The sequence below is a fragment of the Helianthus annuus genome, chromosome 5 (genome assembly GCF_002127325.2).
Source record: "Helianthus annuus cultivar XRQ/B chromosome 5, HanXRQr2.0-SUNRISE, whole genome shotgun sequence".
Taxonomy (NCBI): domain Eukaryota; kingdom Viridiplantae; phylum Streptophyta; class Magnoliopsida; order Asterales; family Asteraceae; genus Helianthus; species Helianthus annuus.
The window spans coordinates 153,272,408-153,298,039 of record NC_035437.2 but is presented as its reverse complement, the minus strand read 5'-3'; the positions used below and the strand labels follow the sequence as shown (position 1 = coordinate 153,298,039).

The 25,632-nt window shown below is 39.2% G+C and overlaps 3 protein-coding genes across 3 annotated transcripts; all 3 read right to left on the bottom strand.

Annotated features, from left to right (window-relative positions):
• Window positions 1-579: 579 nt before the first annotated feature.
• Window positions 580-3,460, bottom strand: LOC110899098 (polyadenylate-binding protein-interacting protein 5). Its single transcript, XM_022145974.2, has 3 exons — window positions 3,234-3,460; window positions 1,617-2,019; window positions 580-980 (listed from the first exon to the last, which is right to left on the bottom strand). The coding sequence occupies exons 2-3, from the start codon at window positions 1,998-2,000 to the stop codon at window positions 825-827; spliced, it is 540 nt and encodes a 179-aa protein (XP_022001666.1). The 5' UTR covers window positions 2,001-2,019; window positions 3,234-3,460; the 3' UTR covers window positions 580-824.
• A 2,453-nt stretch (window positions 3,461-5,913) lies between these two features.
• On the bottom strand, window positions 5,914-9,350 carry LOC118492361 (serine/threonine protein phosphatase 2A 57 kDa regulatory subunit B' kappa isoform-like). The gene is made up of 3 exons (XM_035990283.1): window positions 7,941-9,350; window positions 6,528-6,854; window positions 5,914-6,359 (listed from the first exon to the last, which is right to left on the bottom strand). Exons 1-3 carry the CDS (start codon window positions 9,051-9,053, stop codon window positions 6,270-6,272), a joined length of 1,530 nt encoding a protein of 509 aa, XP_035846176.1. The 5' UTR covers window positions 9,054-9,350; the 3' UTR covers window positions 5,914-6,269.
• Window positions 9,351-19,221: 9,871 nt separating this feature from the next.
• Window positions 19,222-20,445, bottom strand: LOC118492190. Its single transcript, XM_035990021.1, has one exon. It carries the CDS (start codon window positions 20,443-20,445, stop codon window positions 19,222-19,224), a length of 1,224 nt encoding a protein of 407 aa, XP_035845914.1.
• Window positions 20,446-25,632: the final 5,187 nt, after the last annotated feature.

The following is a 25,632-nucleotide window of genomic DNA, read 5'->3' as shown; positions in this document are numbered from 1 at the left end:
GTCATGACTTTAGTTTTTTATATTTATTTTTTAGAACATCACACACTAGTTCTACATCATCTAAAATACACCTAAATCTAGTTGTATGCGAATATCAAATAATTATACACCCGCTTAACCATAGGTTGCCTGTCGCTCCCAAGGACTCATTCGCCCAGGTCCACACTGCCCACACCATATCACAAACACACCCAAGGACCAAGGTGTCTGACCCAAATACATAGCTGCCAGTCCGCGCGTACATATGGCACGCATGCTGAACACCCATACTGATCAGACCCAACAACTCGGTCCAAGACTCGTGTGGCGACCCTTCACAAAACCACCACCAACTTTCCAACCCTATTGGCTTATTACGACATGCATGAGAATGCGCGCCAGTTGTAATACAAATATTCCAATACTACAACAGGTCTACAAAACCATATGGAGTATTGGAGCTGGTAATAATCCCCGACTGTGAATTGTTTCACACAAAAGAAATGCTACCAATTCAATAACCACACTACTCCAAACATACTTCACATAAACTTCTGCACAAGACTACAGTTTTCAATCATGCATACACAACTATATTCGTATGAGAAACCGACTTCAATTTTAACGAAAACGGCACAGTTTACTTGCATTACTAAGAACTTTCCTTACCGACCCACCACATTGCCAAAAACAATTTCCAACACAAGCAACAATCTCACAATCTATACAAACAATCAAAGCAACTCTATATTTCTCTACTTGTATAACCGAGAGTTTTCCCAAAATTCACCAGAAATATACACAGAAACGGTTAACGCCATAGAAAGTATAACATTTGTAGGTTTTTACTTCGGAGACGGTGTGTGGTTCCACCAACTGCCTTCAGCAACAACCACCTTCTTCAGTTTTTGAGATCCGCCTTCACTAGATGATCCCGCTTCTGATACATCACCGATATCTAGAGAATCCGGAAGATTCTCTGTGAAATCACCGCTATGCAGCTGCAAAATTGCAGTTAATCCAGTTACCAAAAGGAGCACAAAAATACATTGTAGGGCCTGTGTGTGTGTAGGCCTGTAAACGAACCGAACGTTCATGAACTGTTCGTGAACTTGTTCGGCGGGAAGTTCGTTTATGTTCGTTTATTTAATAAACGAATGAACATGAACACCGCTTTTTGTTCATCTAATTGAACGAGCGAACATGAACACACGTTTTGTTCGTTCAGTTATGTTTGTTCAATTTGTTTATGTTCGGTTTCAATTAAAATACATAACTAGTTAAAAGTATATAAATATAACTAATTGGTAATTGGGCTTTCTAGTAATAAAAATGGGGTTTTCAATGGAATTTATCGTATTAATCACTAATTTACATAAAAATTATTTATGTTCGTTTATATTTAGTAAATTATGTTCATTTAGGTTTCTTCAATTATGTTCATTTGTGTTGTTTATTGTTTGTTAAACTGTGTTCGTTTAAGTTTGTTTCTTTATGTTCGTTTACGTTTTAAACGAACGAACGCGAACATGCCCGTTTACTTAATAAACGATCATGAACAAAAGAAAATGTGTTCGATTATATGTTCGTGTTCGTTTACAGACCTATGTGTGTGTGTGCGTGACATTAGCTCTTACCTCAAGTTGACTCAGCATTTCAACTGCAGCTTCAATATCACCGTTGCATGCAGTATAGACACTAGAAAGAGACTCATCAGAAACACCGGGAAAAACCATCTGAAGATACGCCAAATTCATGTCATGATCGATATCCAGAGCCTGTTTTCCGGCTAACTCTGCGGTATGTGATGAGGAACCGTAAGAACCGAAACCGGAATGGTTCTTGAGTTTCAAGCTATGGGGACTCTCGGGCACGGTATCGTGATTCTCGGAATATCTTGGTGACTGGTTTAGTGTAGCATTCCCGTGATCATAGGTTTTGCTTTCGTCGGTTGCTCCTCTTCTAGAGAGTGGGATGTATGAAGTAGCGTATGGATTCAACGATGATGACCTTGCCTTCATTCTCTTAGCTCACAAATGACTTCTCGTGTATCAAACAAAAGAGAAAAAAAAATCATGAAACACAGGCTCAGCGTATGTTACAACAATTTAATATGTGGTAATGTCACATTAACATAACGAAATAGCTCTAAGGTATCTTGACACCAAGTCATCGGCATCTTTAAGTATTAAGAAAGATGCAGGATAAAGCGGTTGCATGATGCTTCATTCGCTAGATTGCCTAATTTTAAGTATTAAGAAAGATGCAGGATAAAGCGGTTGCATGATGCTTCATTCGCTAGATTGCCTAATTCATAACATATATGACTATACCAGCCAAAAGAAACTCATATACAATTGAGCACATTACCTGATATTCTCCACTAGATCCCAACTGAAGACCAAAATCCACATAATTCTCTACCTATTTAGATGCATTCACACCTTACTACTTGAATAACCTTCTTTGACACATAGTGTAAAATGAATTATCGCTCATCAGCATTTCACAGATGCATGTCATATTAAAATATGACTTAGTTGGTAGCAAGTCTAGCAGGCCAAAAAGTGACGGTCATAGTTTAACGAGCAGTAGAATTCAATAGTAATACACATGTTACGACTACTTTTTAAATAGAAGCAATTATGTGCACATGTCTAAAAATCAAAGAGTTTAAAACACAAAAGAAATGGCGTATTCACTCCAGAAGAAATCGGTATATATGAATATTCATAAACTGTTCAGAGACTATGATCCTCGTTCCTAATTGCTCATTCACCACATCATACACAAAACTTCGCCAATTGAGAAACTATAATTTACCAGAGGCTACTTCTTATGATTATGATAAGAGGCACGCTGATTAACAGGAACAAATTCAATATCCACAACACTAAATCCTCAATTTTTGTGGAGTAACAGATTACCTAATTGATTTCTTAAAAGTGAAAAACAAGCATGTGCATACTCAAGAAACAATAAATTTGCACAACAAATACACTTACATATATATCAATATTTACAGATTCCGATTCCAATTCTTAATATAGATGCACACAAAATTCACGAAAAATCGAATTCGTTATCTAACGATCACAATTACAACCTAAATTACGAACAATCAGACCTCAACGCAACACACGAACCAGAAACAATCAAACGCATACAAACTAGATCAATATATAAATCATATAAGGAACGAACGATATAAATCATATAATAGATTTTGTTAATCCAGAAGTATCTAATCTTACATGATGAAGGATGATGAAGTAACGAGAAGCTTGCAATCGATCGAACAGCGAGAAGGCCTAAATTTTTGGTTGCGAAGAAGAAGATCGAATAATAACGACTTTCTTTCTCTAAAGAAGGTATGTTTCTCTCTCTAGAAATGGAAATTGGGGAGAATTGATGAATGAAAAAGGGAAGGGGAGGTCAGAGTGCGGTTTTGACGTGGATTTGTATTTGTCTGGCCCATTCTTGTTCCATAATCCATCTGTATGTTATGTAATAATGCAATACATAAAGCATTCACATATTTTATTCGTTACCTATAAGACCATCCGTGCTCGTTTACCGCTTCCATCCTGTACACCCTTAACCTTATTTTCAATAACCTACCTCTCAAAATTCCAAACATAGAAGTCGTCAATGAATTCTTTATCTATATCTATGTATTTGCACTAAAAATAACTACTTTTTCTCTCTTCTTTTTAATTAAATAATATTTTTATACATTTATCATTACTTTTTCTCCCTCCTCCTCTAACAGCCATTTCAAAAATATTAAAAAGTTGATAAGGTTTTCTCTCTCCAGATTCTTTTTCCATATATATTTTCTCTCATCTCCACTCGTAACCACTCAAAAACACTAACAACATTCCTTATAATATAACTAAACATACTCTCATACTCACATAGTCACATATTTTTTTAGGGTCATCATCGATGCTCTAAGCTTGATAAGTTGTTACATGCTCCCCACTTAAGACTGTGCACTATGGTATAATGTCCAGGTGATGTGGCATTGTGAACAGGGGCGGATCTGCCTTTGAAGCAGGGGTAGCCCCCGCTACCCCTCAACTTTTCGCTCGAAGTGTAAGAAAAATTATATTTTGGATGTTTTTCGTATTTCGCTACCCCTAAAAATATATTGTGCTACCCCTCCTATCTAGTCATCGGCGGAATCAGACTGAAGTTTGAATAAATGGAGCCTGTTCGGTAGACGCCTGCACCGGCAATGTTGCAGCGGCAATGGCTCTATAAATGGTAAGAAGAAGAAGAAACGAAAAAAAAGGCCTAACCTAATATGATGAAGTGGGCCTTTTGTAAAAGTTAATAGCCCTACTTTTAAACCTGAAAATGAAATCTTTTATTTAAGTTTTTAATGTGAAGGGTAAAAGAAGTAAATTTCACTGATTAAATTTCAGTCATAGTAAAAAAAATACTTCTTCCTATTATTTAATAATTTATGTAACCTAATATAAAAATTTTTAATTTTTTATGTTTGATTTTTTCTTTTTTTAATTTATTATCATTCTATAGTTTTACGGTTCCTTTATCATAGAAAAAAAATATTTCTTTATGTTTACATTTATTTGCATATTACTTAATAATTTATTTAACCTAATACAAAAGATTTTAATTTTTTGTTTGATTTGTCTTTTTTTAATTTATTATCATTATATAGTTTTACGGTCCTTTTATAATAAAGAATTTTAATCACATAAATATATCATTGATATCTTGATAAAAACGTTCTCATGTATGTAAGACATAGAGTGTTAGTTAAAACTAACCAACATACGCTTGAGAATGTAAAATATTTCAACTCTTTATTAAAAAGTTTTGGTTCCGTCACTGTCGATAGCACAACACCCTTATTATCTGAAAGTTTAATTAAAATCCCAAACTAATTAAAAGTCCAACCCCACAACATAATACAATTATTCAATGCTCATTCCCTTCAGGGTTTATGTGTAAATTGATTAGGGTTTGTGTAACTGATTAAGGTTTATAACTTTATGTGCAATTGAATGATTGATTACGATCTTTTATCACACTTTAAAAGAAGATGATACATTTGCAAAGTTGAATGGATTGTATGACCTTGCTCGTGTAATAGTGGAAACCGGAAAACATAATACTTTTCCTTTGGTTTATCGAACATTGAAGGTAGCATTGGTTTTACCGGTTGCAACCGTAACCATTGAAAGATGTTTTACTAAAATTCAGTTTATCAAGATGGATTTACGCAATCAAATGGGTGAGGAGTATCTGAACAATGATCTAATATGTATGGTCAAAAGAGAAACTTTTGATAAAGTAAAAGAAGATATGTAACGACTCAATTTCAAGCTTTCAAAAACCGAAGAGGAGAAATCTATTATGTATGTGTTTAAATTTATTTATTATCGTGTTTCTATTAATGTTTCGTTTATATTGCATGATGTACGGTAAAAAAAAAATTGAACGTTACCCCTAAATTTTGGTCTAGATCCGCCACTGATTGTGAATGGGGGTGATGGGGACTTAAACACCGTGGGAGGGGGTGGCGTGAGGAAGATAGGGGTTGGGATGGTAGGCCATGCCTTTTCAATCAACCAAATAATTTTCTTTTTTTACTTATTTAAAATTAGTATTATTTTAATGGGTAGTTGATAGTGAAAACTGAAAACTATAAAGAGGGTTAGTGAAAAAAGTGATAAGGTGACAGGTACTTTATGACATAGTAGTGACGTTAACTGAAAAATTGTAAAACGATAATGGATGATCTGAGTTCATGACGTCATATATAGCCATACAATCTTCAAGGCATCTCTTGATCTTGTCCTTAAGCCACATAATGTTAATCAGTTTGTTCACGCTAAAATCACATTTAAACTTTAGTTAGTGTAAATGTGTAATTGCTCAACGTGTGACCCTATAAAATCATGTCATTAGCAATGTTTCTAATAAATTGTCTTTCACATATAGATCCAATATATAGTTCAGCACACCACATCTCTATACCTTCCGGTCCAACACGATTTCTTTAACGAATGGCGTCACAACTGTTGTTCTCTTGGACACCCCTTGTCACGGGTCTTCCTCATCTTCCCGTTGAGAAAGCTCGCGTGAAAGAGCACGTAATCTTCAACTTGGGAGGAAGTTGAAGTCACTTTTCCAACATGGCTCAACACTAGAAACAAGCCTTCCTTTGTACCTTTGAATAAATCCTTACGCACCTTCGTCAAGTGAAGGTATACAAATAACCGTACACCACATACTAGTATACACGATTATAATCGTTAACTAGATATCAAACTTTCTAAACCCGTCATCTGATCAGTTGCTTCGTTTTTCCTGGTTTCGTAGGTTGAATCACGTCGACCCTTGATCTTAACACGGTAAAAAGAAAGCGCGTGTCGTGACGAAAGAATAATGGACAAAACGGCATTACTTTAATCTTAATAATAATCCACGAGTAACCGTGTTAACATTTTCCATCATATAAACTCACTACAACAATGAATCAGAAAAAATTAACTTAGGGGTGGCATCATTACCAGAACCGCCGTAGTATTCCATGATACTGGCTGAAGACTTGCAGCATTCTCGAGGCGAGCCCACGCTTCCTTCCTTTTCTCTGTTTCAAAACTCTCTTTTTCCCGCTCCTCCAAGAAACGCGCAAAGCAGGCCAGAAACAACATGTTATCCATCTCTGTCATCACGTTTCTCACACTGTGTGTTAAGTTTAGGACTGATTGGTTCCAATGATTTTGCATGTTCATTTCCAGTGCTGGAAAAATGATGGGTAAGATCACTTCTCGATTGTGTCCGATTAGATTGTAGATTTGGTCGTTGTTCCATAAAAGCAACGCCTTTTCTGCCACCTGAAACCGTAATAATTCGTCAAGTTTTGTCAACAAAAGTAGAGGATGCGTTGGAAGCTAGGGGACTAGAGGTGCGATTTCAACGAGTTTACTTATTAATTGGTTGATTTTTGGGGTTTTTATTTATTTATCTAAAACGGGTCGAATCACAAAATTTAGATAAAAAGGGAACAGGTCAAACGTAATTCAAAGAATCAAAGTCGCCTAAAATCTATTTTTAATCAAAGCAACCTCCTAAATTGTTTTGTTTAAAACATGTATAATTATTTTAATTTTTAAATGGATAAAAAAGTGTTTATGGGTCAATCCAACCTAACCAGGCCCATTTCAACCACCCTAAAGTGATCCGTTTTGACCCAGACCCGGCAACCAGCACGTTGTCTTGTCACATCTATTTGAAACCGTAAAGGTATGTGTTTAACCATATACTACTTAGCTTATTTGTAATAATAAACTAGTCTATAGCACAAAACAGTGAACATGATTTTGCATACTCATTGGACTTGACTTTTCGTTTCAAACTAACCATAGTTTTCGCAGAAATAAAAATAAAAAGAAAATCGTTGAACAACCCCTTTACATTATGGCCATAGCACAAAACAGTGAACATGACGGCAATCGCTGATTTGTAACGGGTCAAAACAGGTTCACGTTAAGTCAAAAGAAATGTTGATGCAGGTCAAAATGGGTCAGATAAAACCGACCCACAAACACCTTTTATCCATAGTCAATCAATCATGCCCAGTAAATCCCACAAATAGCAAAGCTACTTGTAGGGTCTGGGGAGGGTGAGATGTAGGCAAACCTTACCTCCATCCATAGGGATAGAGAGGCCGCTTCCAGAGAGACCCCCGACACAAAGAAAAAAAATAAAAAATAAAAAAAAGGCCTCAAGATAAAGTTACAGACAACGCTTAAATAACATACTCTTAAAATTACTATATTATTAATAACTTTAACGAAACGTTATGCATGTTTGACCAGTTTCCTTTTTAGCTAAATGTTTCAACCCATCCCGTTTGACCAAATTTACAACACAACCCAAATCGACCCGTTTGCAGTTAGGTACCGAATCGTTGTTCATACCTGAAAATGCGAACTAGTAATGCAGCAGCCAATCCGCCAAAACAAAGGAACCATAATTCTCTGAAACTCGACCATGCTAATCGCTTCGAGAATCTCTTCAATCTCCCCCAAAAACATCACTTCTTTCTGACTATTAGTAATCGGCCAATACTTCAACAACCCCCGAATCACCATGCTAGCTAACTTCGGATCCTTTTCAATAAACTGCGATACACAATAACACAACTGCTGAAAATAAACCCCTAAACACTTCGGTTTATGCAACGGGATCAAAACCCTCCATAGAAAGATCCTGTGTTCTTCCTTCAACGGCAACGAAAAACCCGTGATCACACTGCCGAAAATCTCTAACAACTCCGCTATCCCATTGTGCCGTTCGCTTTCGAAAACAAACCTATAAAACACATTACTTATACTTTTCCGAATAAACGGTCGGTGCACCATAAACTTGCCGTAAATTCTATGCATTATCGCCTTTAAACACCCGCGTTCCCGAGGATCTTCAGATTCAAAAAGGTCAAGCAGTTGTAAAATAAACGAATGGTTTATATACTTTTTAGCAACCTTTGGCTCAACCGAAGAAGATGCAACATATTCAAGTAATACATCGTATACGATTCGCAAATGTGGCCACGCGGGATCAAATGAGGGCTCGTCGACTTCATTTTCTTGTTTCTCTCCTTTGTTTTTACCTCTCGAACATCGATTGTTTCGATAATTTGGCGGGAAGATTCTATACAGATTAACAGAACACATCTTACATAATGCGAAGATTGCAGGCTCCGAGAATTTCGGAGCCTGCCCGGATGTGATAAAGTCGAGTAATTCGAGTAATGTTAACCTTTTGAGCTCTTTTTCCTCTGGGTTTTTACTAGGATCATTGAAATCAAATACCATACAGCAGAGGCTTAACTTACTGATGAACAATGACATCTGTTCGGAAATTGGGGCATCTTTGAAGGGTATAAGTGGTTCAATTCCTGTTAATATGCTTGATGGGAACACTGCAGATGATGATCTTTTTGGTGGGTTTGGTTTTGTGATTGAAGGGTCTTCTAAAGATTCAGACTTTATGGGTTTTTTGGGGAGCTTGTTGAGAATCTGCTTCAACATTGGGAGATTAAGTGAAAATAGCGTGAAAGATTGAAAAAAGATGATATTTTTTATGAACCCTAATGAATTCTTTAACTGAAAACAGCATGAAAGATTGAAAAAAGGAGAATTTTTATCAACCCTTATGAATTCTTTAACTGAAAACACTCAAACAGCATGAAAGATTGGAAAAAGAGGTGATTTTTATGAACCCTAATGGATTCTTTAACTGAAAACAGGATGAAAAATTGAAAAAAAAAAAAAAGATGAAACTGATATGAACCCTGATGAATTCTTTAACCCAAACAGTGTGAAAATTTGAAAAAAATATGAGAATTTTATGAACCCTATAAATGTAACAAAGCAAAATTTGGGATTTTAATTGTGAAATTCAAGAAAGGTGTTTCAAATCAGAAGATCTGGACACAATGGAATTTACATTAAAAAACATGTTATGGAAAAACCAAAAAAAGAAAAAACATGTCTTGCAGAAACACATGTTCTGTGTCGATTAGATTATTGAAAAGGATAATTGTTCTTTCAAAATGGTAAAGTTGGAGGGATAAAATAAAATATTGTGGATCTTTTTGATAAAAATACAAAATTTGAAGGCACTTAAAGCCAAAAAAGTTGCAATTTTTTTTCACTTTTTTACTTTTTAGAGGTTGTTTAGGACATAACGAGAAGATCACATTGCAGACAAAGAAGAATTGGGAGATCTAAAGAAATACAAGTAATTTAAAGTGCTTAAGATGACTCGAGATTCTATAAAGGCATAACAAAAAGAGAGAACTTGCAATCGATACATATAAATAGAAATGATAGGGATTCGTATAAACTAGAAACGCAATCCGCCGTGATGCGATGGGGGCTATATTTATATTTATATTCAATCGATTGCCATTGAGTCGCATCCATTGAGTTAATTACATAAGATAGTGTCTCAGCGGGAACACGCTTTCTTAAACACCAATGATTGTCCAAAAGCGATACCCGCGCTCATCGACAGGACTGAACTTGGTAAACCGTCATATTCCTAAATTGATAACAATTTATTGATGTCTCATGCTTGTATACCAATTGTAGTGTTAACTTAATTTGATGCAGCCTATAGCAAAAACACAATCAAAGCATATACTCTAATATCAAAAACCACCACACTTTTCCTAAACTAATTTCTCTAATACCAAAACCATGTCTTGTATCTCTCCTCTCAACTCTAATAACCAGAGTTCATTTTATTTTGTTATAATATCTTGTTATTGAATATCGATACCATTCACAATTATACATCTAAGTTTCTTTCCTTCATCACCATGTTCAATTGTTCATCACCATGTTCAATTGTTCATCATCAATGTAAGTCCAATGCAGATCTGTTAAGCCCACACCCAAATTTTAAGAGCTGAAACAAACCCTAATTTGTGTAAAAATATTTCAGCCGCCAATAACACTTTCTAGACCTCCATATTTTCGCTAAATGCAACCCAACCCAACACAAAACTCAAACGTTAATAATCTAAACAGAAACCACCTCCAAAAGAAATTTTAAGGTTTTACACCCACCATCACCATTATTGACAACCATTCACAAAACATCTCCGGCACTAAGAAACAATGGTCATATCTCAATGGTGAAACACAAAATTACAAAAACACAAAAAAAAGCAACCACCATCATTTACAACCACCAAGAAAAAACAAAAGCGCAACAATGTTACCAAAATGAACATCACCGATGCTGAGAAAGAATAAAACATACCGGCTCTAAGAAAAGACCATCATCATTCACTACCATCAACAACAACGAATCTAACCCAGAATATCATAAATAACCGAATCAGATCTCAGATGAGCGTACGCCCACTATCATCGACCTTTAAAATCAGTTTTGGACCCGAAGAACACAATCAAGAGTATCACAAAATCGGTAATATGTTTTGGGCGTTACCAGCCTCCTCAATCTGGTATGTTTGATCTCCATGTTCGATACATCGATCAGGTAATGTCATAGCTCTCCATTGAAATTAAAGATAAACAATCCACAATAATAAATCACTTTGTCTAATATGTTTTATATAGTTTAAAATAGAATTTAGGCATATACCTTGAGGTTTCCATCAAGTAAACCATTCAAGGCCAAGTAATGTGCAACATGTGAGCTGAATCCTCTAATGGAACCTTCTTCAACAGTGATGAGGAACTCGTGAGTAGCACAAAAATTCATATATAATATACGCCCATTAATATAGCAGGATATTAAATTCTCATTAAACATCTGAAACTTTTGAAAGCTAGCTGTAATGGGTATATATGCAGGATACTTGAAGTGTGATCTGTTAAAGTAATTCATCCTCAATACATATGATATCCTTGTAAAGAATCAAAAGCCAATACATGAGCTGGTCTATATGCAATATGCAACCAAATCATTCTAATAAAAAGTTTAAATTGATTGATACATGGTTTATAATATCAAGTTGATAAAAGACAACATCCAAATCAAGTCTGAACATATCATATTCATATTAAGATTCAAAAGTTTACATAACATTTAAGTAGTGTGCAAGATGTAACCAAAATTTGGTCTAAGAGAAAGCTCACAAATATGCAACCAAGTGAGCCGGCAACACAGAAAACACCAAAACGCCCAAAAACACCAACCACCACCAACATAAACAATGGCGGAGATGGCGGCAAAAGGAGGATGCACCCCAATGACCGCCACCACACTACTTTATCACCACCGGCCGAAGGCCAACACATCGGTGCTTATAAAACCGGCAACAATGGCGCAACCATAGTGGAGATTTTTAGAGAGAGAATCAGATGTTGAGAGAGAGAGAAAGAATGACAGTCTCGCTTTTTAAGAGAGGGAGAGAAAAACGTACATATCAACAACTCAACCCATGGTTTCAAGAAAAACAACTGTACCATAAAGAAAGCCAAAAGTACAAGTATCAATGCATACAAATGTTATAAATTAGAGTATTATATAATATATAATGTATATTGAGGAAACTTCCGTTTTGCTCTCTGTGGTTTGGTCACTTTAACGATTTTGCTTCAAACCTTTAAAAATAGCCATTTTCTCCCTAATATTTCGGTTTTTTTGCCAGTTTGCTCCCCGCCTCTAACTCCATCCAAATTGTTTGTGTTTCCATTTTGCTCCCCGCGGGGAGCAAACTGGCAACAAAACCAAAACATCAGGGAGTAAAATGGCTATTTTTAAAGGTTTGGGGCAAAACCGTTAAAGTGACCAAACCACAGGGAGCAAAACAGAAGTTTACTCTTTTTTTAGAGAAAAATGCAATTTGCGTCCCTGTGGTATGTTCCAAACATCAACCTGAGCTCCTAAATTAAATTTTTGGTTTTTTGAGCCCCTGACTTTATAAATTCATAACAGTATGAGTCCCTGCCGTCAGTGTTCCGTCAGTTTTACCGTTTGACAGTTGTGAAAAGTCCATAATATCCACCACCCTTAATATCTACACTTAATAGCAGACAATCAGTTTCATTATCATCATCAACAGCTCTCCCAACTCCCAATATCTCTCCAAACTCCCAAGATCATCATCATCTTCATCGAACAGATCAACAGATCATCTTCATCATCTTCATCGGACATCTTCATCATTGAACAGGACAGGTTCATCTTCACGATGATTTGAATGTGTTTATATTGTGAAAAAACAGAGGGTTGATTCTGGGTTTGATTTTGGGTTCCATTCGATGACTTTGGGTTGATTTTGGGTTCCATTCGATGATTTTGGGTTTATTTTGAAAAAAAAAAAACAGAGGGTTGATTTTGGGTTCCATTCGATGATTTTGGGTTCCACTCGATGATTTTGGGTTGATTTTGAAAAAACAGAGGGTTGATTTTGAAAAAAAACAGAGGATTGATTTTGGGTTCCATTCGATGATTTTGGGTTCCATTCGATGATTTTGGGTTGATTTTGAAAAAACCAGAGGGTTGATTTTGGGTTCCATTCGATGATTTTGGGTTTATTTTGAAAAAACAGAGGGTTGATTTTGGGTTTGATGTATCAACTGAGTATATTGTTCAAAATGCATCAAAACAGAGGTTTTGAATGTGTTTTGGTTTTGATTCTTGTGGGTTTAGGGTTTAGGGTTTAGGGTATCAAAACAGAGGTTTTCAATGTGTTTTGGTTTTGATTCTTGTGGGTTCATCATATTGATTTTTGGTTTGATTCCATGATTTGGGTTCCTCATATTAAGAACTGATCGGATCAGTGGTTTTCAATGTGTTTTGGTTTTGATTCTTGTGTGTTCATCATATTGATTTTTGGTTTGATTCGATGATTTGGGTTCCTCATATTAAGAACTGATCGGGTCAGTTTCGGATTGAATATGTTCCTCATTTGAATGTGTTTTGTTGTACAGAAAGGCTGCGGATGTAAAGATACGCAAAACACCAACTACGAAGGCGAGAACACTTGACAACCTCCTAGAAGATGGTGCGGTGCAGATAAGGAAGTTATTGATATGAATGAATATAACCCCAGTGTAGCTCTTCGATTTTCCTTGAAATTCCAAAGCTCGCTAATTACATATCTACCACTTGGGTTATATTCATTCATATGAATGAATATACCCCCAGTGGCAGATATGTAATTACCTACACTGAGGTTATATTCATTCATATCTGCTACATTCCGAAGTGCACCCTCAGTAAAGATCCACAATTGCTTGTGGATCTTTGACGTTTTGTCTTTGTATTGCATGTTACGGTCTTTTGTTATCGAGTCTGTAAGTTCCGTCAAGTCTATGAAGTTGGTATGACGTTTTGTCTCTGTATTGTATGTATTAAAAGTTTACATTTAATATACAGTTTAGGCTTTAATAATTTGTTATATATAGTATACATTTAATTATTATATTGCATTTATTAGATTGCATTTATTTAAAAATAAAAGAGAATTTAGGCTTTAATAATTTGTTATATATAGTATATATTTAATTATTATATTGCATTTATTAGATTGCATTTATTTAAAAATAAAAAAGAATTTAGGCTTTAATAATTTGCTAATTTGTTATATATAGTATACATTTAATTATTATATTGCATTTGTTTAAAAAGAATTAATTATTAGATTGCATTTATTTAAAAATAAAAGAGAATTTAGGCTTTAATAATTTGATATATATAGTATACATTTAATTATTATATTGCATTTATTTAAAAATAAAAGAGTTAATTTGAATTATTAGATTTCTTAAGAAAAAAGCAAAAAATGAATTTAGGGGCTCAGGTTGATATTTCACTCATACCATAGGGACGCAAAGTGTTATTAATATATGTCAAAAGACAGTCTTACCACTGCCTCAAACAGTTAAACTGACGGCATGGACTCAAAGTGTTATGAATTCATAAGGTCAGGGGCTCAAAAAACCAAAAATTTAATTTAGGGGCTCAGGTTGATGTTTGGGACATACCACAGGGACACAAATTGCATTTTTCTCTTTTTTTTAGAGGGAAAAAAATCTCACGTGTAAACCCATTTTATTTGGGGCTATTTTCAAGGACGACTCCTCGATTCTCATGAGACCATGCCCCTCTGATGTGCGAGAACCAGATGGAATCCATAAACCCTCGCCTCCCGTCAGGTTCGAACCCGGGATTAAAGCCCTGATTCATCCCTTCACAAAGATGTCCCTCGAAAATGGCTTAAGCGGGAACGAATCTGCGTCTCTACTGGACCAACATCTCAGGACTATAAATGTATATTTCTAACTGAAAATTCATAAACTTTGTACGGTTGATATGTAGAATGAGAGGCATAATAGAATGGATTATTATGAGAGAATGAAAAAAACATGCTTGGTTGGTCAAGTTAATGGAATCACCATTGATATGTAAAAACTTCAAATTCATTCAATCCACACCCTTGTTTTTTTATTCCATTCCCTCTATCATCTTCATCACCACCACCGGGCGTTGCCGCCACCGCCCGTTGTCGCCGCCGCCACTGTCGACCACCGCCACCCATCACCACTACCACTCACCAATGCCACCGCCGCTACCATTCGCCAAAGCCACCTCCACCGCCACCACCTGCCACCATTCGCCACCAACCATCATTGTTGCCACCCTCCGCCGCCGCCGCCACCCACCGCCCATTTTATTCCTTCGTCTTTTCTTGCTAACCAAACAACACAAGGTAATAATTTATTTCATTCTCACTTGATAACCAAAGAAGATCATGTAATAGTAATGATTCATTTAATTTCTTTGTCCATTATATTACTTCGTTCATCTTATTCCATACTCAATTTCATTTTCACATAATACATTTATTTTTCTCAACACTAGATTTTCACCACTTAGAAAGATTAAATGACAAAGTTTTATCCAACATCAACATTTTGATACAGTTAAAATTAGTTTTTTGTTAATTTTTTATATCAATAGTTCATTTCATATATATATAGTTATATTTATATATTGTTTTAACTAATATGCATAATATAATTATGTTCTGTTTTTTTTATTATATGTTTTGTATGATAATCGTATGAGCTTACTTTTTCAAACACATGATTATGGAGAAAACTGGTAAGAGCATTCATGATGGATCTATTATCTTTGATTTAACGTTAGTTATTGAATCCAAATATAAAAAATTATATATTTATTTGCGTTTTGTTGTTCTAATAGTCATCAATTTAAACAAACAATATCGTACATGATTGTATCTTCATGTGCATACAACACTTGGTAATTGGTATATTAAATTCATATCTCGTGGTTATAAATACAATTTCTTACGTTTGGTTTGAACTTTGAGCTGATCAACCACTTATTTATATCCAAACAATAAAGTTAACTGATTTTTTAATACACACCACTAACAAATATAAACAATAGGCAGAATAAACCAATAAAAGGAATATCAAACTCAACAAACATGAACCACAACCTTTTGAATACACACCACTAACAAATATAAACAATAGGTAGAACAAATCAATAGAAGGAATATTAAACTCAACAAACATGAACCACAACCTTAAAAGGCATAGCTTAGCACATAGCAAATACAATACACGAGCAAATACTTATAACTTAATGATATGAATTTACATTGAGATAGATGGTAAACGGGTAATAAGTTGCACCGCTACTTCTTTTTGAATAGCAAAACTAAGTCTTTTAAAAACTACGTCCATAGATTTCGGAGCCATAATATTACTATGCATGACCCTTTAAACTTGACTAATGATGAAACACCGATTAACACCAAGGTTAACCGATGGGGTTATTTCTTTTATGGGTTCAACCTCTTTCTTTACTCGTGATAACGGCTCGAAACCTGCAAAACAGTAACCACCGTCAGTCTCGTTAAGAGGGGGAGAAAGGGGATTTCCCTCTTAACCAGGCTCCGGCGTGAGAATAAGTACTGTTCTGAGAGAAATAGACAGTGTGTGTTTAGAGTGAGTATGGAGTGTCAAAGATCCCGAACCTGAATGATGAAGGGTCCTATTTATAGTCGGAGGGTGAAGAAGGAAGGAGCAGCTGTGCCAGCTGTGGGCGCGTGCCAGCTGTCCAACCAAGGGGAATATCCTCTTGGTCTGCTCTGTCACGGCAGGTGTAGTGGTACACGTGGCGTTCTTACATTTGCCCACGCTGCAGACCTCGTACCGGTGTTGTCAGCTCTGCTCCCAGATTTGTCGCAGGCCTATGTGGCGTTCTGCGAGTGGTGACACGTGTTGTCCTTTATGTCGGATAGAGCATCTTTGGCGCCACCTGTAGATCTTCCAGAAGTTTCTAGAAGCTTCTGGATTGCTTCGCTGATGTGGACGCCTTGTATGCTCAAAAGTGGTGTGGTCCCTGCCATGTAGGCAGGGAATTGGGACCATACCTCTTCAAGTCCCCCCAGTCCAGTGTGCCTTCTAGTTGAGTTGATCGTCTAGGAGGGATTCTGGACTTATGAGAGTAGTGGTTTTTTATGGTGGGTTGTATGGGTTCTGGTCATTTGGAAAAATTCGAGCCAAATGGACGCACGGCGCATGGGTTTTGGCAATTTGAAAAAGTTGAGCCAAATGGACGCACGGCGCATGGGTTTTGGCAAGTTGGAAAAAGTTTAGCCAAATGGACGCACGGCACATGGGTTTTGGCGACTTGAAAAAGTTGGGCCAAATGGATGCATGGCGCATGGGTTTTGGCAACGTAAAAAAGTTGAGCCAAATGGACGCATGGCGCATGGGTTTTGGCAACTTAAAAAAGTTGAGCCAAATGGACGCACGACGCATGGGTTTTGGCAAGTTGGGAAAAGTTGAGCCAAATGGACGCATGGCGCATGGGTTTTGGCGACTTGAAAAAGTTGGGCCAAATGGACGCATGGCGCATGGGTTTTGGCAACTTAAAAAAGTTGAGCCAAATAGACGCATGGCGCATCACGCATGGCACTTATTGTTTCCTTCTGCTGGAAGTTTTGGCGTCTTGGAAAAGGTGCTGATGTGACTGTCGGATGTCCCTATCTTGTCGGAGATGAACAGGCGCCTTTTCAGTTACTTTCTGTCACGTCGTCAGGCCATGTAACCCATGCTCCCGAAAAAAGAGGTGACATATTCTCTCTCCTCTGACGTGTCTTTCCCCTGTTGGTTGCTTGTTTAGACAGTTTTATTTTTTGTTTACCTGTTATGCGTGCGGGTATTTGAACACGTTTGTCGGTGGATATTTTAACGTTGTCTTTTAGTTTATGTGAATTTTGCTATCGTCGTAATATGTGCATGTGGAATTACTTTGATTAGGTGTCACGAATGAATGATGGCGCTGACAGGTGATGTTGTGTTAATACAACGTTTTAGTCTGTCGTTTTTACGTGTACGTTGATTTGTGACTACGAAGTGATCGAGTTGCAGGTTATTGTGTGAGCTCAGCTGTGTTCAGCCTTGGTAGCATTACAATGTTTAGTTACCTTGCTATCGATATTTTCGTGTTTATGTGGGCACGAAGTTTTGTTTTGGCGTTTTGTAGGCTTTGGTTGTGTTTCCGACCCGGCTGTGCACTTGGTTGTGACGAGCCTTGGAGGTCTACAACGTTTCCTATGGTCGAGCCATTTGATGTTTTCGTGTACGCCAAAAGTAATAAATGCAGTTGTGACAAGAAATTTGCATGAAGTAAAAGTAGCCAAACACTTCTTGTATTATAGTAAATGTGTTGGCGATTCGGCCTTTGCGATTACATAATTGTTTTACATGTAGCACTTTCTAAGTTGCTGAGCGTTCCAGGTTCGCGGAACCTCCTTGTTGTTGATGGTGCGCAATTTGTAAGCTCCCTTGCCGAGTACTGCATCGATGATATATGGGCCTTCCCACTTGGGGGCCAGTTTTCCGGGCTTTTCTGCGTTGGAAGCTTCATTGTCTCTTAGGACGTAATCTCCCGGATTGAAAGTGCAGACTCAGACTCTGGAGTTGTAATATTTCTCCAGCTTCGTTTTGTACTTGGCCTCATTGATTGCTGCCATCTCTCTCCGTTCTTCTAGGAGGTCCAGATCGATCCTCCTTTCTTCTTCATTGTTGATTAAGTTCATTGAGAGCATTCGTGGGGATGGCAGCCCGATTTCTGCTGGAATGACTGCTTCAGACCCGTAGACTAAGCTGAACGGTGTCTCACCGTTGCTTGTCTTCGGCATTGTCCTATGGGCCCACAATATGCTGGGCAGTTCGTCTACCCAGCCTCTTCTTTTCTCGCCTAACCTTGCTTTGATACCATCAACATACTTTTATTGACTGCCTCTACTTGACCGTTCCCTTGCGGGTGCGCAACCGAAGAGAAGGTGTGTTCGATGTGTAGTTCTTTGAACCATCGTTCGAGGTCGTCTGCTGCGAAGTTAGTTCCGTTATCGGTGATGATTCTGAGAGGTAGGCCAAAACGGCATATGATTTGTTCCCATATGAATCGTTTGACGAATGTTGATGTGGTTGATGCAAGTGCTTTCGCCTCTACCCACTTGGTGAAATAGTCGACTGCGACTATTATGAATTTGACCGCCCCTGGTGCTTCTGGGAAAGGACCTACCATGTCTATGCCCCATTGTTGAAAGGGCCATGCGGTTGTGACTGTTACTAGTTCATTTTTGGGGCGCATGGTCTTGGGCGCATGTCTCTGGCATCCACTGCACTTCCTCAACTCTTTCACAGCATCTAAATGCATCCCGGGCTAGTAGTACCCGGCGTTCATCACTTTTGCCACCACCATTCGAGGCCCGACATGGATACCACAAATTCTTTCATGAACTTCCCGGATTAAGTAGTTTGTGTCTTCGGCATCTACGCATCTTAGCAACGGTCCTAGGTATGACTTCCTGTATAAAATTCCATCGGCCATCTGGTAGTGCTCGGCCTTGTACTGATTTTTTCTTGCCTCCGCCTTGTTTTCCGGGAGAATCCCAGACTGAAGGTACATGATTATTGGGGTCATCCAAGAAGTTGTCCCTGTTTGGATGACGCTTACTTCTCTGAGTGGAACGGATGGGTTGCTCAAAACTTCTATGCGCACATCCTTTGCTAGGTGTTGGAAACTTGTTGATGCGAGTTTACTCAGCGCGTCTGCTGGCTTGTTCTCGCTTCTGTTTATGTGGTGCACCTTGTAGGAGTAGAAGGTTTGTAGCAACGTTTTTGCTTGGCTGAGATAGAGTGCCATTACATCCCCCTTGGCTTCGTATTGGCCGTTGATTTGCCCCGCTACTAGCATGGAGTCCACATGCGCTTCGATGTGTCGGACCCCCATTTTGACCGCCAATCGTAAGCCTGCCAGGAAAGCTTCATACTCGGCTTCGTTGTTTGTGCTTTTAAAATATAGGCGTATGGCGTACGTGAATTCATGTTTGTCGGGGCTTACCAGCCTTAGCCCTGCGCCTGCTCCGTCTTCGTTAGACGCGCCGTCGGTGTATAACAACCATGGCTCCTCTGTTTGCTTTTTCTCAGCTTTTTCCATTGCTTTACATTCTCTATCTTTGTCATCTGGAACTTCTGTCATAAAATCTGCCAAGACTTGGCCTTTGATTGATGGTCGTGGTCTGAAAACCACATTGTGACCTCCCAGTTCTATCGCCCATTTGGCTAGCCTTCCTGATATTTCTGGCCTTGCAAGGATGTTGCCGATGTTGTAGTTTGTTAGCACATGGATGACGTGATTGGCAAAGTATCTGCGCAGCCGCCTTGAAGCATGAATCAGTGCAAGGACTAGCTTTTCCATGATGGCATACCGGGTTTCTGGGTCGGTCAAGGTTCGTGACACATAGTAGACTGGTGTCTGAGTACCTTGACGATCGACAAGTAAGACTGCTCCGACTGCCCTATCGGAAGCTGATAGGTAGAGTACCAAAGGTTCTCCTTTGTTTGGTGCGGTTAATGTTGGCAGTTTGATGAGACAATCTTTCATCTCGCGGAACGCGCTCTCTGCTTCTGGAGTCCACTGAAACTAGCTTTTCTTCATACAATTGCGCAAGGTTTTGATGAACGGGAAGGATTTTGCAGCATGATTAGCTAGGAAACGATTGAGCGCGGCTAGTCGCCCTGCTAATTTTTTCATGTCTTTGATGTTTGACGGAGAAGGCATCCTTTCTATGGCTTGGACTTTTTCTGGATTCACCTTAAAACCATCTTTTGTGACGATGAAACCTAAGAACTTTCATTCTTCCATTCCGAATGAGCACTTTGCTGGGTTCAGCTTGATACTCATGCTGCGTAGCGTGTTGAAAGTCTTTTGGATGTTAGCCAGCATCGTGCCTTCTTCTTTGCTCATAATCACCAGATCGTCCATATACACTTCTATGTACTTGCCGATGGCGTCGCTGAACGTTTCGTTCATCAATCTTTGTTAGGCCGCGCCCGCATTCTTTAAGCCGAAAGGCATCTTGGTGTAACAGTACAGCCCTGTCGGTGTGCGGAATGCGGTTTTATCCTCATCTTGGACAGCCATTTGAACCTGGTGATACCCCTTGTAGCAATCAAGAAAACATTTCCACCTGAATGTTGCCAGAGAATCGATTTTTTCGTCTATGTCTGGTAAGGCGTAGCAGTCGCGCGGACATGCCTTGTTTAGATCTTTGTAGTCGACGCACATTCTCCAGCTGCCGTTTGGTTTCTTTACCATCACTGGGCTTGCTACCTATGTTTGGTATCTGACTTCTCTGATGATGCCTGCATTCAGTAATTCCAGTACTTGCTTTTTCATGGCGTCATGCTTTATATCGCCTAGGTGGCGCTTGGCGTGTACCACTGGCTTTGCGTCCTCTAAGACGTTTAAACGGTGCTCTGCAATGTGCCGTGGAACACCAACCATGTCAGCTGGTGTCCAGGCAAACACGCCCATGTTCTCATGTAACAACTTCTTGAGCGCTGCGCGTGTTAAGTCGGACATTGCCGGTCCTAGGGTAACTGTTTGTTCTGGGTGAGCGCTGTTCAACACCCATTTTTCTGCCTCTGCACGTGGCGCTGGTTTACTTGCTTTTGCAGGCCTCATTTCATCTGTTGCTAAGACTTCCTTGCTTGCGTATATCAGTGCGATGCCTGTTTCTGTTGGGAATCCAACGGCTGAATGTGGTGCAGAGCAAATCATACTGAAGTTTCCTTGGGATTCTCTTCCTAGGAGGATGTCGTGTCTTGAGTTTTCGGGTAGCACCATGAACGTGACTTCTTCTATTCTTGAATTTCTTCCATCCGAAAGTAACACCGGGAATGATATCTGTCCCAGGGGAAAGACGGCCTCGTTGCAGAAACCAGTTAATGGGTAGTTAACTGGCTCCAAGCGCGCCTTGTCCTCCTGATCAAATTGATTGAAGCATTGTTCATATATGATATCCGCGGTGCTCCCCGGATCGATGAAAATGTAGTATGTCTGGTAGTGACCAATCACTCCTGGAATAATTATTGGTCGTTTTTCCCTCGGGCCTCCTCTAACAACTGGGAAAATAACTTGCTTCTCGCGCCATGAATTATCCTGCGTGCGCTTGTTGTAATTTTTCCTTGGTCTTCATGGACCTCCCTGCACCATGTGGGTTTCCAACTTCCTGAGTTTTTTGTTATTTGGCCCTTCATCTCTTCTTTGGATTTGGCGGTAGTCGCGCTTTCCGCCTTTGACCAGGTGAGTGAGCTTTCCATCTCTCAGGGCTCTTTCAATTTCTTGCTTCAGGCTAAAACAGTCATCGGTTAGGTGACCCGTGTCTTTATGGAATTCACAGTAGAGATTGGGATCTTGACCCCTTTTGTTGCGCATCTGCAGGGATGGTTTGAATTGGTGATTTTCAGTGGCCAAGACCTTTGAAGGGGTCTTTGTCAATGGCGTCCACTGCTTCTCTCTGTTTTCTCTCTGTTTTCTCTCTTTACTTCTTTTCGGTGGGCTTTCTGATTGATTGTGTGTCGCGCATCTTCTCTTGGTGGGCTTCTTTCTCTGTGACTGGAAGTCTTCCATGACTGGCCTCTGCCTTTTCTGCCATGTCGTTCATTAGAGTTATGTGCGCGTTGACGGTGGTCGTCACCGGTCAACTGTTTGTCTGTCTGCGCTATTGTTTTGGCGGCCTCAATGAAGGTTTCCCAATCTTTGGGTCCTCCGTCTCTTCCTTTCACGCGCTTGATTAGATCATCACACTTGACTGCCCTCATGAAGTGCGCGCGCATCATCTTCTCGCCTACGTCTCCAATCTCCAGACATTCCTTGTTATATCTTGTGATAAAATCTTCCACGCTTTCGTGGTCTCGGCGCCATATGTTTAGACAATCTGCTGGGTCTCTGGTGTGTCTCCGCTGTTGAGAGAAGTGTGCCAGGAACTTCTCTCTGAAGTCGACCATGACTTAATTTTCCCTGCTGGTAAGCTGTCGAACCAGACGCGCGCTGCGCCCACGAACGTTTGTGCGAACAGGTGACACCAAGTTGGTAGGTTCCACCTACCTGTTGCTCTTGCGCCTTTGAAAACCTGGAGGTGGTCATCTGGATCTGTCAGGCCATTGTATTTGCCAACGTTGTGCGGCAGCTTGGTTTTGTCTATAGCGGCTGTGGCAATCTCCCTGATGAATTTTGAATCTTCAGCCATGTCGTCTGGACGATAGCTTAGGGTATAATCATGTTCTGCCTTTGGGTTGTACCCTGCGCGTTTAGCGGGCTTGTATGACGCGTGTTCCGGATGTAACCTGCTGAACACCGTGCTTTCCTTGTACGTTGGGTCTTCTTCTTCGTTTTCCCACTCATTGTTCATGTTACGCGCGCCCAGGCGGCTTTGAATCGGCTTTCGTTGTAAGTTGGAGTGCTGCACATAGTTGCTTTCTGTTTCACCGTAAGTGTCGCGCGTGTCGTGCGCACTAGGCTTTCTAAGGTTTGTTGCAGGTCCTTTTTCTGGGTGTAGAGTCCACGCATTGACCTGCTGAGTCGTATGTGTGCTCAGAGACCGTTGCGGTGGAGTAGCGAACGCCGACTGGTTAGCCTGTGCTTGGAGCAGGGCTTGTTGCGCGCTCAGTTGTGTGTAAACCAGGTTTATGGATGCCACTTGTTCGGCGTACCAGGAAGCCAGAGTTTTTCTTCGGGTAGCCCTAATAGTGCAGAGAAATTTAGTTGTGCTTGTTCCGATGGAGCTGAGGGGCCAGCTCCATGGCTTGATGTGTGCACCGGTGGAGGTGTTTGAACCAACTCGGATGGGGGTATTTGCTGGACTACCCCTTGTGGAGGTTGGAAAGTGGCTCCGTTTGTGGTCTGGGTGATTATCCTGGTGGGAGTTTGGAAAATGGGTCCAGTTGTGGTTTGGCTAGCCACCCTGGACGCACTTCCGAAAATGCTAGGAAAATCGTTGTTTGTTTGCCCTTCCTGGATGATTTCGTTCCTCTGACCCCTTTGGACGTGTGCTGAGTCCGAAACGAGTTCCAAGGAAGAAACTTCTCCATCTACATGGTGTGAAGGGTTTTGCTCAGCCATTTTACGAGTGTTTCTTGAAAAGAAAAGAGATGAGATTGGTTTTGCAAAAAAGCGGATGGCGCCAATGATGAAACACTGATTAACACCAAGGTTAACCGATGGGGTTATTTCTTTTATGGGTTCAACCTCTTTCTTTACTCGTGATAACGGCTCGAAACCTGCAAAACAGTAACCACCGTCAGTCTCGTTAAGAGGGGGAGAAAGGGGATTTCCCTCTTAACCAGGCTCCGGCGTGAGAATAAGTACTGTTCTGAGAGAAATAGACAGTGTGTGTTTAGAGTGAGTATGGAGTGTCAAAGATCCCGAACCTGAATGATGAAGGGTCCTATTTATAGCCGGAGGGTGAAGAAGGAAGGAGCAGCTGTGCCAGCTGTGGGCGCGTGCCAGCTGTCCGACCAACGGGAATATCCTCTTGGTCTGCTCTGTCACGGCAGGTGTAGTGGTACACGTGGCGTTCTTACATTTGCCCACGCTGGAGACCTCGTACCGGTGTTGTCAGCTCTGCTCCCTGATTTGCCGCAGGCCTATGTGGCGTTCTGCGAGTGGTGACACGTGTTGTCCTTTATGTCGGATAGAGCATCTTTGGCGCCACCTGTAGATCTTCCAGAAGTTTCTAGAAGCTTCTAGATTGCTTCGCTGATGTGGACGCATTTTATGCTCAAAAGTGGTGTGGTCCGGCAGGGAATTGGGATCATACCTCTTCAACTAAGTAGATACACAGCCTCTGGCGTCAGACAACCAAAAGTATCAAAACCGAATACATCGATTAGGATCATTTGTAGACATAACAAGTAAAGATTACGTTGTAGACACAATGATGAAGAAGAATGGGTAAATTGAAAGAAAGAAGATTAATCAAATGGAGAATCACCTACCTAATACCAAACATTAATGCTTTTAATGAGCTTATTTGAATTATACGATATGTTTTAGCTTATTTAATTTTAGATTGGACTGGACAGAAAATTGAAAACATAAAGACCACTTATGTTGGTTTTAATCAACCACTTATTTACATTTAAAATAATAAGTCATAAAGTTTAAACTATGTACAACTAACAAATATAAAAATAAAAGGTATACCAAATCCAACAAATATGAACCACACACTTAAAGGATATACTTTAGCACATAGAAAACACAATACACTAGCAAAAACTAATACCTCACATGAATTTTATCAACTAAAATAAGTTACTTGTCAAAACCAAATACATGAATCTATGTATTTCACCACCATAGAATCATACTTTCTTTCAAACAACTATAATATTATAAACTAACTAAACTCGTTTACAATTACAATCAAACTAATTTTAAACAAACTTTAAGCCGTGAGCTATTTGAACAATCAATTAACAAGAACAAACCCAAAGGACTATTACTTGGAACTAGGGCACCTGTTTAAAACACGATTAAACCGTTTAATAAAAAAGTACACTTAGTAATTTTATATTCTTTTAAAATAATTATAATTAGAAGGTTATGTTCGATCAGTTTTTCTTCATGGTACACAACACATACAACTGTATCATATACTAAGATTTAAAGTAGTTAAACGAGTCGTATTCATGTTCTGTGTTATGTTTAACACGATAAGACCTATTGTGCGGGCCTACTCGTAATGGTCTAGGGCCTAGGTCCGTTGACTCATCTAAAACTACA